At 41.8% G+C, this 15,568-nt stretch overlaps 1 protein-coding gene across 1 annotated transcript in view; it reads right to left on the reverse strand.

Moving 5' to 3' along the window:
- Window positions 1-3,201: 3,201 nt before the first annotated feature.
- The window catches only part of LOC122561061 (tumor necrosis factor receptor superfamily member 6-like), a 57,967-nt gene continuing 45,600 nt past the window's right edge, over window positions 3,202-15,568 (reverse strand). Inside the window, exons 9-12 of the mRNA XM_087999272.1 lie at window positions 15,460-15,485; window positions 14,390-14,523; window positions 12,544-12,665; window positions 3,202-5,545 (exon numbers count right to left, since the gene is read on the reverse strand). Coding sequence (XP_087855398.1) covers window positions 5,196-5,545; window positions 12,544-12,665; window positions 14,390-14,523; window positions 15,460-15,485 — 632 coding nt within the window. The 3' untranslated portion in view covers window positions 3,202-5,195. The remainder of the gene's footprint in view (window positions 5,546-12,543; window positions 12,666-14,389; window positions 14,524-15,459; window positions 15,486-15,568) is intronic.

Genomic DNA, 15,568 nt, shown 5'->3' on the forward strand with positions numbered 1-15,568 from the left:
CACAGCAGGTCAGGCAGCATCCAGGGAACAGGAGATTCGACGTTTCGGGCACAGGCCCTTCTTCAGGAACGTCCTTTATTCTTTGCCGCTTATATGTGCCCGAAACGTCGAATCTCCTGTTCCCTGGATGCTGCCTGACCTGCTGTGCTGTTCCAGCAATAAAGTTTCAACTTTGATCTCCAGCATCTGCAGACCTCACTTTCTACTCTAGATATTGGACAGGTGTAGATAGCTCGAAGGAATTAGGACTATTATCCTGGGGGAAGAGAAAGCCTTGAGGAGATTTGATAGAAGCATTCAAAATTACAAGGGGTCTGGATAGGGAGAAACTGTCCCGACAGGCAGATGGATCAAAAATGAGACAGCTCAGATTTAAAGTCGTTTGCAAAAGCAGCAATATGAAGAGAAAATTCTCATTCAGTGAGTGCTTAAGGTCTGGAAATATATTACTTACAGTCATGTGGTGGAGACATGTTGAATTGAAGCATTTGATAGGGAATTACTTTTCTCTTTGAAAAGGAAAATATCTGTTGGTCTGCAGGCTGAGAGAATAGCACTCAATAAAATGCTGATTTGGAGAATGGTGCAGCCACGATGGGTTGAATGGTCTCCTTCTGCACTTAGATAGCTGAGAAATCGCAAATGGGGCTGAACATCGTGCAGTCATCAGAAGAAAATCCCCACTTCTGACCTTTTGAAGGAGGGTACATCAATGATGAAGGAACTGAAGATGGTTGGGCCAAGGACATTCATTCACCTTTTGGAACTTAAGACCTCTATGGTATAGTGGTAGTGTCCCTCATGCCCACTGGTTCAGATCTCACTTGCTCCAGAGTTGTGTCACAATACACTTAGATATATCGATTAAAATATGTCTAGCGTCACGGTGGCTCAGTGGTTAGCGCTGCAGCCTCACAGCACCAGGGACCCAGGTTTGATTCCAGCTTCGGGTGACTGTCTGTGTGGAGTTTGCACATTCTCTCCGTGTCTGCGTGGGTTTCCTCGGGGTGCTCCGGTTTCCTCCCACAATGCAGGTTAAGTGAATTGGCCATGCTGAATTGCCCACAGTGCGAGGTGCATCAGTCAGATGGAAATGGGTCTGGGTGGGTTACTCTTCAGAGGGTCAGTGTGGACTTGTTGGGCCGAAAGCCCTGTTTCTACACTGTAGGGAATCTAATCTACCTTGAGGAACTGCCACAGTCACGATCTGTGCCTGAGATGATTGGACTCCACCAACCTCTGTCACCTTCCTTTGTGCTAAGTATGTCTCCAACTAGTGGAGATTATTTCCCGTTAGGCTGGGGCTCCTGGATGTCACATTCAGCTAAATGTTGCCTCAATGTTAAAGGCAGTCACTATCACTTTCCCTTTGTTTTCCAAGAGGCAGCATTGGAGCCAACTGAGCTGAGAGGAATCCATATCAACCAGCCTCAAGCAGGTTGCTACTTAATGCCCTTGCTGGTGATCCTTCTGTCAATTTGCTGATGATGAAAAGTAGACTGATGTGGTAGCAAAGAGTTTGGTTGGATTTGTCTTGCTTTTTTGCAGATAGGACGTAACGGGGTAATTTTACACATTGTTGGGCAGACACAATTACAAGATGGAGTGGGTAGGAGTGTCCAGCCTGGGCATCAGTAGTCTGAATTACAGCTATAAAAGGCAGGTAGGGAGAACTTGTTCCTGTCTGAAAACACATCACGCCATGAACTGTGTATTTAGACATTTAGGATTTGGAGATCTTCAATAGCATGGAGCGGGGAAACTTCAAACTGATAAGACCTTATGAGCATGACACATTGGACGTTGGGGGGAAAAGGGAGACTGGCTGGTCTGTTACAATCCAAACCGGGCCTGACCTTTTGGCAAAAGAGCATGGTTTTCTGTTGGACAGAGCTGCTCCTTAATGTCCTCCAGATCTTCATCACAGGCTGAAAAGGCCAAAGATGATTTGTGGATTGGACGGCACCTACTTTAAACGTATACAAACTAATAAGTTGAAAGATTTATTTGTAATTGGGCTAGATTCACACTTCGAGTTTATTATCTGTTTAAAGTAGAAATCACTTCCCACCAGTACAGGTCAGCACGGTGGCTCAGTGGTTAGCACTACTGCTTCACAGCGCTGGGTACCTGAGTTTGATTCCAGCCTTGCGTAACCATCTATGTGAAGCTTGCACATTCTCCCTGTAGCTGCATGGGTTTCCTCCAGGTGCTGTGATTTCCAAAGATGTGCAGGTTAGGTGGATTGGCCATGGTAAATTGCCCATAGGATCTTGGGCTGTGTAGATTGGGAAATGCAGAGGTGAAGAGGTTTGGTCCTGGGTAGGATTCATTTTGGAGGGTCAATGCAGACTTGATGGGCTGAATGGCCTCTTTCCTCACTGCAGGGCTCTTGTAAATATTAATGTTTTACTGGCATCAATACGAATTAATCACTTAGGTTACACAGGACTTTCTTTTTACTGCAGTTCAGCTTACAGACAGCACATTACCTTCTCTCTGAAAAGCTGAATTTTAATTGTGTGCATATTAGAGCTTGGTGTCAGGAAATACTTCACTACAAACAAAAAAAACACAACAGTAGAAAAATGTCAAGCTCTCCCTCAAAATGCTGTTGAGGCTTGTCGGGGATGAGTAAGAATTAAACCAGCTGTGAACTGAATAAATGGCAGAAAGGGATCCCGGAACTGGATTACCTACCCCAGAGCCTAGTTACGTAATGAGCATTTATAACAGAGTAGCAGAGAAACTGTTGCAAATAAATCTGTTTCCAATCATCCACTTTGTTTCCTTAAGGTTAGCAACATTTAGTGAACACAGTAGTGCAGAAAACGACAACAGTAGAGTGAACCTTTTTAGTTGTTTTAAACTCTTGTTCATGCTGATGCATCTTTAGTAAGCCCCATAGTTTAGAAATCCGGGGAGATCATTTGTGGACCTGCAGGTCTTTAAGAATCACAGCTGGCTATCAAACGATGGGACAATGCTGTGTTGACAGTATTTGTTTTTGATATTTTCTAATCAACTTGTTCAGAGATGTTATATTGCACCTCTGGAAACGGGGATCCTGAACACAGGCCTCCTAACTCAGAGGAAGGGATACAGCCACTGCATCACAAGAGGCCTAGTACTTATTTTGATACTTAATAATCCATTAATACACAGCTCACGCCTCCTTAAAAACAATCGTACAACACCAGGTTATAATCCAACAAGTTTATTTGGCACCATCTCCACATCATTAAAACTTTGAGTGATAAGTTGTAAGGGTTCTGTGCTTTGTTCACTGTCTGTAATCCCTAGATTTGTTCTATATTGCACTCACAGAAATAATCAAGATAAATTCACATTAAACAGGCACTTGCAAGAACAGAGCATTTTCACAATGATGGCACATGGAGCAATGTAACAGATTTTGTTCTGCAGTTAAGTGTGAAACTGCAGCAACTGGCATTGATACTCCACTGGAACTGACAGCCAAGCCTGGAGTTTACAGAATAACTGGAGCACAGTCCCCGACTCTAAACGTCTCCTAAGAAACTATTGAAGCACCCGCAGACTGCAGTCAATGGTGGCTTGCCGCGAGATTTAACTTGCCTTCAGGAAAAGTAAAGTTCTCACCATAGAGATTGCAAGGCCTCCAGGCTAACTTTCTCAAGGTCAGTAGGGAGCGCTGTTGCCTCATAACTCACTCCAAAATAACAACAGCGAATTTAAAGACAGTCACTGCTGAGTAATTGAAGATGCAATAAGTTTTTTTAATATCCCTTTGTTCTACGCTCTATATTGATCAATGCTGGTAGAATTACACTGATCAACTGAGCATTTGCACTTTTCAAAAAAAAAATTGCTGATAAAATTCCATACCAAACTCTAAAATTATTAAGTTTGTAGTAATAAAAACAAGTATTTAAAAATAGGTTTTAATAAAAGGTAGTTAAAAGGACATTAACCCGTCAAATAAATCTAATGTTATGTTTTGGCACAAATGTATCAAAGCTTTACCAGGTTTTGACAAACCCCTTGGTTTTCGACAGAGGTGGTAAATAAATGACAGGCAGTTTTGTGGCAAAGTGGTTTACTCTGAATTCAAATGCTCCATCAGAGTTTGATGGCCTGGTCAATGGTGATGTTGTCAAACAGGTTAATTATCAGCCTGCAAGTCCTTCTGATGTGCCCATGGAAGTCCCCTGCTTCGCCATTCTCGATGACGAGTGATGCTTCTGAGGCTACAGCCCATGCTGACAGATTGGTGACCTATTCTAGGAGAAAATTAAACTTGGAAGAAGATGTGAACACGTGTTTCATCTCCCTGATGTGCCACTTCCTACAGTAAGAAATCAGTTAACAAATATTGGATATACCCGTATTACTTCTGCCCCACGGCACAAGGGCCCACATTCCTCCCACCCTCAATCAACCCAGAGTTAGACCAGCACCACCAACTGTGTGCAATGGGATTTCTTGGTCCAGTTAATAGGAATCTAATAGTTGAGCACAGGGAAGTATTGGGGCACTGCAGCAATGTAAAGCAAACAGTCAAACTGCTACATGTGGCCAGACATGTAATAACCCTGCACTGTGCAGTAAACCAGAATCTGATTTGTTCCACCTCAGCTCACTTTAACATCAGCATAAAAGGTAAAGTTGTCAAATTTGGATTAAAATGCAGACTGATACAGTTTTGTTGGAATAGGCAAGCTACATAAATCAATGGCAGATATGGACTCACAGCTTTGGACATTAATATCCATATGTTACTGTATTAGAAATGGATGTTACTCATTTGTGACTGACCACTTGCATGATAGACTTAGTCTGAAGACTTCTCTTTTGCATTTCACATATAAGTCACTCTTTCTATGTTTTTCCATAAATGGTCAGCAAAGTAAGTAGAAAGAAACTATTTTAAAAACGGTACCAGAGAGAGATTTTCAGTTTGGCAGAAGGTTCATTAAGGGTTCCATGACTAAATGATAAGAGCGGTTAATTTTAGATCCATCACTACAATGTCCCCTTTTTAAGATGTTTGCCAATCTTTGCTGCAATTTCGAAGTCACTTATCGAGTTATGCCTGGGGTGGTTAAATCAGTTGAGCACAGTGCTACTCTAGCCTGAACATGATAACTTGCAACTTGTAACAAACATTGAAATCACTGATGAATACAGGTGACCTGAGGGAACTAATAAAGCATCTAAAACACCATATCTGCCACTCTGTCATTTTCGCTCCCATCCAGTGTGCTGGTGTCAATTGTAACCTCCTGTTTTGGAATAAGTTTTTCCACAATGTTTTCAGCAGTGGTGACATATCCCAATTTCCTGAACGTGTTAATCAATGTAGGAAATGCACCTTTCTTTCCATGAGCCTGGAGCCAGGAATACAGTATATGATAACCCTGTTGCTTTATATTGTCATGGTAATCAGCTCGAATCTGCTGCAGCATAGGTTCAGTTTGCCCTAAGCTTATCCCAAGTTGATGGTATATTTTCGGTTCCACTTCCATCACTATCATTTGCAAATGCTCCTCGGTAAGCACAATGTCTGTTCGAGAAAGAGAAAAGACATCACTTATTCAATACCAAGCTTGAAGAATGGAAGATTGCAATTCAAAGTCCCTGAGGGAGTTCCTCCCTAATATTCACAACAGCAACTATTCTGGTTTAAGCCTGAAACCACTTTTCTTCCCACAGCCGACCTTCATTGTAAAGGTTCACAACATAGCCTAGTAAAAATATTGACAAACTTGAAAGAAAACAAAGAATGAACAGCCTTTTTTTATATATAAGAAAGACTGAGCAGTGACCTGCTCAAAGGTTCACTTAAAAATTATGACTGGGTGTCATAATGATAGCTAGGTGGCACAGTGGTTAGTACTGCTACCTCACAGCACTAGAGACCTGGGTTCAATTCCCGTCTCAGGCAACTGTCTGTGTGGAGTTTGCACATTCTCCCCGTGTCTGCTTGCATTTCCTCCGGGTTCTCCGGTTTCCTCCCACAGTCCAAAAATGTGCAGGTTAGGCGAATTGGCCATGCTAAATTGCCCGTAATGTTTGGTGAAGGGGTAAATGTAGGGGAATGGGTCTGGGTGGGTTGCTCTTCGGAGGGTCGGTGTGGATTTGTTGGGCCGAAGGGCCTGTTTCCATACTGTAAGTAATCTAATAAATGCTGAAATTACGTTTCCACTTGAGGGGGATAGTTATCAAGAAATCCAATCAGAATTCAGAAGGGACCCTTCTAAGTGGGCAGTCAGATGTGGGAATGGTACTCAAAGTGAGATTCCAAAAGGGTAAAGTCATGGAAGGATGTACTGAGCACACAACAGAACCACATGGATACTGGAAATCTGAAATAAATACCATGCTGGAGAAATTCAGCAGGTCAGGCAGCTTGTTGGGAGAGAAACAGAATTTACATTTCTTTCACCAGAACAGAGAATGTTGAAAATGTAATACTTGAGTGATTTATGCATGGGACAAAAAGGAAGATACGGTAGAAGTTGGGTGAGATGGAGTGACAGAAGAGTTAGCTCTATAAGTCCAAAAGGAGTAGCAATAAGGAGGAGACAAACAAAAGTTGGCCCCAGAGAAAATTTGGGTGAAGATTTATAGCTCGGGTGCTCGTTGTTGTGGTTCTGTTCGCCGAGCTGGGAATTTTTGTTGCAAACGTTTCGTCCCCTGTCTAGGTGACATCCTCAGTGCTTGGGAGCCTCCTGTGAAGCGCTTCTGTGGCGTTTCCTCCGGCATTTATAGTGGCCTGTCTCTGCCGTTTCCGGTTGTCAGTTTCAGCTGTCCGCTGTAGTGGCCGGTATATTGGGTCCAGGTCGATGTGTTTGTTGATGGAGTTTGTAGATGAGTGCCATGCTTCTAGGAATTCCCTGGCTGTTCTTTGTTTGGCTTGCCCTATAATGGTAGTGTTGTCCCAGTCGAATTCATGTTGCTTGTCGTCTGCATGTAGTGTACAAAATCCCATGCAAGGACTGCACAAAACACTATATAGGACAAACAGGAAGACAGCTAACGATCCGCATCCATGAACATCAACTAGCCACGAAACGCCACGACCAGCTATCCTTAGTAGTCACACACGCAGACAACAAGTAACATGAATTCGACTGGGACAACACTACCATTATAGGGCAAGCCAAACAAAGAACAGCCAGGGAATTCCTAGAAGCATGGCACTCATCCACAAACTCCATCAACAAACACATTGACCTGGACCCAATATACCGGCCACTACAGCGGACAGCTGAAACTGACAACCGGAAACGGCAGAGACAGGCCACTATAAATGCCGGAGGAAACACCACAGAAGCGCTTCACAGGAGGCTCCCAATCACTGAGGATGTCACCTAGATAGGGGACGAAACGTTTGCAACAAAAATTTCCAGCTCGGCGAACAGAACCACAACCAGAGAAAATGTGTGAAAGTGCGAGTACAAGATACAAAACCAAAATATGAAAAGAAAATGAAACAAAATGATGGGAGGGAGTTTATCATCTGAAGTTATGGAATGCGATGCTGAATACGATGGTGGTAAAGTACCTAATTGAAAGATAAGGTGTTGTTCTAGCGGAAACTTGGGCAACAATGCAGTAAGTCGAGGTCAAAGTCTTCAGCAGGGCCGAGAATTTAAACGACAGGCCACCCAGGCTGACACAGTCAAAGCAGATGTGTTCCACAAGTCAATCGGCCCATCTGCCTCTGGTGTCCCCAGTGGAGAGGAGACCACATTGCATACAGAAAATACAAGATAGTAAACTGAAACAAGTCCATGGAAATCGTTGACTCAGCTGGAAGGAATGTTTGGGCACTTGTTTTAATGAGGGCACAGTAGGAGAAAGGTACGTGTTGGGACTCCTAAAGCATGAAGAGGCCAGGGTGTAGGAGTAGTAGAGGGGTAGACCATGGTGTTGTGGAGGGCTTACTACTTTCAGAGAGTTGAAAAGGGTTGCTTGTGTTTGGTGGGTACCTTATCAACCATAGTTTAATAATAAAAGGGTAGGAGGAGGCTCATACAAACACTAACACGGAGCAGTTGGATTGAAGGACAATCTACCTCCCAAAAAAAAAATCAAAATATCCAGACTAGACAGCATCAACCTTGTGTTGTTCAGCATGCAAATTTAAAAAAACCATTGACAGTAAGAAATTACAGTTCAGAGAATTGGGAGGTGCTACAATGATCTTCTTTCAATATAATGAGGAGATGGGAAAGACAAAAACCTGGAATATTGTGTGCTTGAAGCCTCAGTGGAAACGGAGTAAATGGTCAAAAGAGTAATCGTCACAATCTAGTTTGTAATCGCAGCAGACATTCAGAAAAATCTGCTGAATTATTCATAACGCAACACTCTATGCCCAGAACATACACTCTTAACTTTCAACTTAAAAAGTAGGGTTCCAAACATCTTCACCTCTGCTTGAACCAATCCATCAGCATAGCTTTATACCCTTTAAGGCAACAGTGATCTTCAAAAGGAATCACATTTTAAATTACCAATGGTCAGGGTTAACAGTGAGGATGGGCCTGCTAGTTCTGGCAATCGTCCAGAATGCTAAACACTCCTTTAAAGTTGCTTTGGGATGCCGACTTTATCAATGCTGCATTGAATCCATAGTGATTATACAGAGGTCAGCTAGGTGGACCTCATCGAATTGGAGTTCCCTGATTAGGGCTGGTAATCTGATCCAATCAGGGAGCACTGGCTAACAGATATAAACAGGATTCTAAGGGCAGTGTTTGTCCCCGGCCACCCGGGTAAAAAAAAATAAAAAATAAAAAATAAATAAACAGGATTCTAAGGGCAGTGTTTGTCACTGGCCACTCGGGTGTTTTCCTATCTTCCTGGTGGTGGAATTTGAATAAAGATTCGTACACCTTGTGTCTCACACCTGCACACACACACACACCATGGGTGCTGGGGAAATAAAATAAGCACTACCGCAGTTAGGCGGTAGTGTGGGGAAAAATAAAAAAAAATAAACAGGAGTGTTAGGGGTAAAAAAAAAGAAAGAAGAAAAAAAAATAATAAAAAAAAATAAACAGGATTCTAAGGGCAGTGTTTGTCACCGGCCACCCGGGTAAAAAAAAAGAAAAAAAAAATAAATAAATAAACAGGATTCTAAGGGCAGTGTTTGTCACTGGCCACTCGGGTGTTTTCCTATCTTCCTGGTGGTGGAATTTGAATAAAGATTCGTGCACCTTGTGTCTTTCACTGTGTCTCACACCTGCACACACACACCATGGGTGCTGGGGACAAATAAGCACTACCGCACTTAGGTGATAGTGTGGGGGTTAAAAAGAAGAAAAAAAAAGAAGAAAAAAATTTTAAAAAAAGGAGGAAAAAATAAATAAATAAATAAATAAATAAATAGGGATTCAGGGATGGGGGCTTGCTGGGTCTGTATTGTCTGCACTTTTGTATGTAAAAGAAAAAAAAAGAGAAAAAACAGAAAAAAAAGAAAGAAAAAAAAATAAACAGGATTCTAAGGGCAGTGCTTGTCACTGGCCACCTGGGTGTTTTTCCTATCTTCCTGGTGGTGGAAATTGAATAAAGATTGGTGCACTTTGTGTCTTTCACTGTATCTCCCACCTGCACACACACACCATGGGTGCTGGGGATAAAATAAGCACTACCGCACTTAGGTGGTAGTGTGGGGGTTAAAATAAAAATAGACAAAAAAAAAAGAGAAAAACAAAAAAAAGAAAAGAAAAAGGAAAAAAGAAAAAAAAGAAAAAAAAAAGAAAAAAAAACAGGATTCTAAGGGCAGTGCTTGTCACTGGCCACCCGGGTGTTTTCCTATCTTCCTGGTGGTGGAACTTGAATAAAGATTCGTGCACCTTGTGTCTCTCACTGTGTCTCACACCTGCGCACACACACCATGGGTGCTGGGGATAAAATAAGCACTACCGCACTTAGGTGGTAGTGTGGGGGTTAAATTTAAAAGAAAAAGAAAAAAAGAAAAGGAAAAAAAAGAAAGAAAAAAAAAATAAAAAGGGCAAAAAAAAATAAACAGGATTCTAAGGGCAGTGCTTGTCACTGGCCACCCGGGTGTTTTCCTATCTTCCTGGTGGTGGAAATTGAATAAAGATTGGTGCACTTTGTGTCTTCCACTGTGTCTCCCACCTGCACACACACACCATGGGTGCTGGGGAAAAAATAAGCACTACTGCAGTTAGGCGGTAGCGTGGGGTTAAATTATAGAAAAAATAAAAAATAAAAAAAAATAAAAAAAAAAATAACCAGGACGTTCCAACTCTATTTTGATTTAGTCCCTACCCTCCCGTTCACTGTTTTTGATCACAAAGCACTGTCCTTTGATGAAGAAAGAAGAAAAAAAAATAAAAATAAACAGGATTCTAAGGGCAGTGCTTGTCACTGGCCACCCGGGTGTTTTCCTATCTTCCTGGTGGTGGAATTTGAATAAAGATTCGTGCACTTTGTGTCTTTCACTGTGTCTCACACCTGCACACACACACCATGGGTGCTGGGGATAAAATAAGCACTACCGCACTTAGGTGGTAGTGTGAGGGTTAAATTATAAAAAAAAATTAACAGGAGATTAAATTGAATTCAAAAGGTGAATCTTAGTCTCACCAAGCTTTGGCTTTACAGGGTGCTTTATCGCATTCTATTCCTTAAAAAAAAATAAACAGGAGTACCTCTGGGGTGGAGGGTGCTGCACGCAGCAGTCCCCTGCAACAAAAAAAAATAAACAGGAGTCTGTCCCTACCCTCCCCTTCACTGTTTTTGATCACACAGCACTGCCCTTTGATGTGAAGGGCAGTGTTTGTCACTGGCCACCCGGGTGTTTTCCTTTCTTCCTGGTGGTGGAATTTGAATAAAGATTCATGCAGGAAAAAAAAAATAAAAGGGGTGACATTCCAACTCTATTTTGATTTAGTCCCTGCCCTCCCCTTCACTGTTTTGATCACAGAGCACTGTCCCTTGATGTGAAGGGCAGTGTTTGTTACTGGCCACCCGGGTGTTTTTTTTAATCTTCCTGGTGGTGGAATTTGAATAAAGATTCGTGCACTTTGTGTCTTTCACTGTGTCTCCCACCTGCACACACACACCATGGGTGCTGGGGATAAAATAAGCACTACCGCACTTAGGTGGTAGTGTGGGGGTTAGAATAAAAAAAAAAGTGTTGGCACTGTGGAGTCCGTGGAAAAAAAAATAAAAAAATAAACAGGAGTCTGTCCCTACCCTCCCCTTCACTGTTTTGATCACACAGCACTGCCCTCTGATGTGAAGGGCAGTGTTTGTCACTGGCCACCCGGGTGTTTTCCTATCTTCCTGGTGGTGGAATTTGAATAAAGATTCGTGCACTTTGTGTCTTTCACTGTGTCTCACACCTGCACACACACACCATGGGTGCTGGGGAAAAAAAAAATAAGCACTACCGCACTTAGGTGGTAGTGAGAAAAAGAAAAATAAATAAATAAATAAACAGGAGTCTGTTTTCCTATCTTCCTGGTGGTGGAAATTGAATAAAAATTCGTGCACTTTGTGTCTTTCACTGTGTCTCACACCTGCTGGAGAAAATATAAGCACTACCGCACTTAGGTGGTAGTGTGGGGGTTAATAAAGAAAAAAAAACAACAGGAGTGTCACCTACACACACACACACACACCATGGGTGCTAAAAAAATAAAAAATTAAAAAAAAACAGGAGTCGATACTATGGTGCTGGAAAAGCACAGCAGGTCAGACAGCATCTGAGCAGCAGGAGAATTGACGTTTCGGGCATAAGCCCTTCATGAGGAATTAATCAGGAATTCTCCTGCTCCTCGGATACTGCCTGACCTGCTGTGCTTTTCCAGCACCACATTCTCAACTCTGATCTCCAGCATCTGTAGTCCTCACTTTCTCCTAGCTATAAACAGGACTGTCAGCAGTTCTGTTCAATCTGAGAGCTGGCTCTGAGAGAACTGGATTGGTGTCAAGGACTCTCCATGTGTAAATAAAAGGTGACTTGGTGATGGGATACTGGCCTCTGTGCAGGTATTTCAGAATCCATGTTGCATTAAATCTCACGGCTTGAGAAACATTTCCTCTTATTGAAGAGTCAATGACTAAGGATTAGCTATTCAAAATGATCACATAGAGAAGACCATAAGACATAGGTGCAGTTATTAGGTCATTCACACATCAAGTCTGCTCCACCAATCATGGATGATAGGTTTCTCAACACCCTTCTCCCCATAAACCTTAATCCCCTTGATACTCAAGAACCTATCTATCTCAGTTTTAAAATGACTGAATGACCTGGCCTCAAGCCTTCTGTGGCAATGAATTCCATAGATTCAACACTCTGTGGCTGAAGACATTTCTCCTTATCTCTGTTCCAAAAAGGTCTTCCATTTACTCCAAGGATGTGCTCTTGGGTCCTAGTCTCTCCCAACAATGGAAACACTTTCCCAACATCTACTCTGTCCAGGCCATTCAGTATTCTATACGTTTTAATTAGGACACCCGTCATCCTTCTAAACTCCATCAAGTATAAACCCAGAGTCCTCAAACGTTCCTTACATCTTAGGCTTTTCATGAACCTCCGCTGAACACGCTCCAAGGCCAGTACATCCTTCCTGAGATGAGGCCCAAAACTGCTTGCAATTCTCCAAATATGGTCTGACCAGAGCCTGACAGAGTCTCAGATGTACATTCCTGCTTTTACAGTCAAGTGATTTGAACATGGGAAGCAAACATAATATCTCCAAGCTTATAAATGCCCCAAAGCAAGGTGGGAATGTGTGCTGTGAGAAAGATATAAAGCAACTTCAAGAGGATTTGGTCAGAGGACAAGAACATGGTAAATGGAATATAATGTGGAAAAATGTGAGACTATTCACTTTAGTAGGAGAAATAGATGTAGAGTTATTTCTTAAATAATAAGTGATTATAAAATGTAGATGTACAAAAGAACCTTGGTGATTGTTGTCAATAAGTCACTGAATGATAATGTTATCCTTTATTAGAAGGGGATTTGAATACAGGAGTAGTGCAGTAGTGACGTCTTGTTTCAATCATCTAGGGTCAGACTGCACCTGCAACACTGTTTGCAGTTTTGGTTTTCCTTATCTCAGGAAAGATGTTATTCCCATAATGACAGGCAATGAGGTTCACCAGACTTGTTCCCAGTATAGTAGGACTATCCCATGAAGAGAGATAGTCCAAATTGGGCCTGTGTTAAAAAAGATGTGCGAGGCAAGTTTTTCCACACGAAGGGTAGTGAGTGTCTGGAACACACTGCCAGAGGTAGTGGTGGAAGCAGACACAATAGCAGCACTCAAGAAGCACCTGGATGAATACATAAAATGGAAGGTAATAGAAGGACACAGATCCTGCAAGTGAAGACAGTTTTAGTATGGAAGGGGCAAAATGTATCAGCGCAGGCTGGAGGGCCGAAGGGCCTGTTCCTGTGCTGTATTGTTCTCTGCTTTTTGTATTCTCTAGAGTCTCAAAGGAAGAGAGATGATTTCATCAAAACCTTCAGATGAAGTGTTCGCAATGAAATGGAGAGTACAATTTAAAAATAAAGGAATAGCCACTCAGGGCATGGATGAAGAGAATTTACTTTTCCTAGCAGGTTGTGAATCTTTGGAACTCTGTACCCCCAAGGACTGCAGAAGCTGAGTCACTGAGTATGCTTTGAGATTGACAGATTTCTAAATATCACTGACATAAATGGGTCTGGAGACAGTGTTTGAAGATGGCATGATTGTATTGAATTGCAGAGCAGACTTGAACAGAATAGTTCAATGACCTACCCACACACAAATGTTCTTAAGTTAACTCTGCTTGTCTCTCCACAGATGTTGCCAGACCTGCTGAACTTCCTGTTCTCACTTCAGATTTTCAGCAATCAGGAATATAACCATTTAGAATTTATTTTGAATTGTTCCTGCAGAGGGTTGGAGGAATGAGATTTTAATGTTCTAGACTGGCCACCACTGTTCCATTGGTTTGTGACATCATGGAACACCTTCCAACAATGGCACGAATGGAGCAGCACAGATATAACTGGTTGGAACTTTCAATAGCACCAATTCTGTGTCATTCTTTAGCTCTGCGTAAAACTGAAAGCTACTGATTCAAACCTGTACTGTTGCAGCTGCAGCAGTGTTAGTTGCAATTTTTTTATTAACCTTTTAGCTCTCTGATTAGTTGTTCATTTAGGCACAGATCTTTTCTTTCAAAAGCAACAATTAGCAATGCTAAACCTTCTTTAAATCTTCTCTGGCGCTGTGGAAACTGTTTAGCATCAATGCTGTTTTCTGAGCATAAACTGTGCCAGGAGATAAATGGACCAAGAAAATGAACTAAATGCAGCATTGTAACTACACAATTATGGAAAATAATTCATTTCCATCATAACATGCAATGGCCCCTTACAGACCTAAATATCTCTGTGTGATTATTTAAAATGCTATAAAGGATATCACTGAAGGAGAACCAAATTAGGACAAAAGTTTCTGCACAGATCAGTGGACTGCACACAGTACCTGGTACCTGTAAAAATCAAAAGGAGAACAATCAGACTATGTGTTATCCTGTGAGACAGAACTATAACTGAGAACAAGGCAAAGTGTTGAAACTTTAAATCAAGGTTATGAAGCTATGCAAGCACAACTGAGATTCAAGATATAATTCACCACTCAAACTATCACATTACATTTTGCAGAATAGCATCAAATATCACAAAATGTTACAGTCCACTAATAGGAGTAGGGAGGGAAATTCCAGCACTTCTTGTGGTTACAGAGAGAAAGTACATCCCTTGTACCAGGTCCATTCTGCTGGTGTAGGGGGAAAAAGAATGCAAATTATAGGAAAGCCCCTCACAGCATCCCACAGCCAAAATATAAGTTTATTTTTTGGGGTAGCTTGCATTTTGATGACATTAATATGAATTATAAGCATTGGTCTATCAGACCTGTTTGTGGTAATATTGATCACAAAACATATTTACTGGTTATACACATAAGAGACTATTTTCTAGACTGAGCACTCCCCAGTGGGGTGTGATGCTCAAAAGGGAGCACTGGTTAGGAAATGGTGAGACCAGTGCCTCTGACTGTAACCCATTTGTTTGAGAGGCCTGGACAGAAAGGCCTCAGATCAGTAAACATCCTGATCAGTACTCCCTGTCAACAGCATTCCTCACCAGGAATACTCAATTGTAATAGTGCACATTCTTGGCAAGTGGATTTAACTGGGAAGGTCATATTTATTGCGTATTCCAAGATGCACTGAGAAGGTGGTGCTGGAACACCTGACACTGTTTTACTCTTTCATTTGAAAACTATTGCTTTGATTTGATAACACAATCTCTCCTTGCTCATCCTTGCCATAATGAAAGATGACCGTTGGTCACTATTGGCTTGACTAATTTCTAGGTGTTACTCAATGAGTAGCTTTTGACCATTGTTACAATTTATTCCTTACCTCCAGTTGCTCAGACATTTCTTTACCTGAAACACAAAATAAAACAGGTAAATTTCAAAAATGTTCTTAAAAACACCAAACATACCTTCAGTTACAAAGTAACGCACAT

This window comes from Chiloscyllium plagiosum, unplaced genomic scaffold (genome assembly GCF_037043375.1).
Source record: "Chiloscyllium plagiosum isolate Xiang-an unplaced genomic scaffold, Cpla_swu_hap1 HiC_scaffold_22, whole genome shotgun sequence".
NCBI lineage: Eukaryota > Metazoa > Chordata > Chondrichthyes > Orectolobiformes > Hemiscylliidae > Chiloscyllium > Chiloscyllium plagiosum.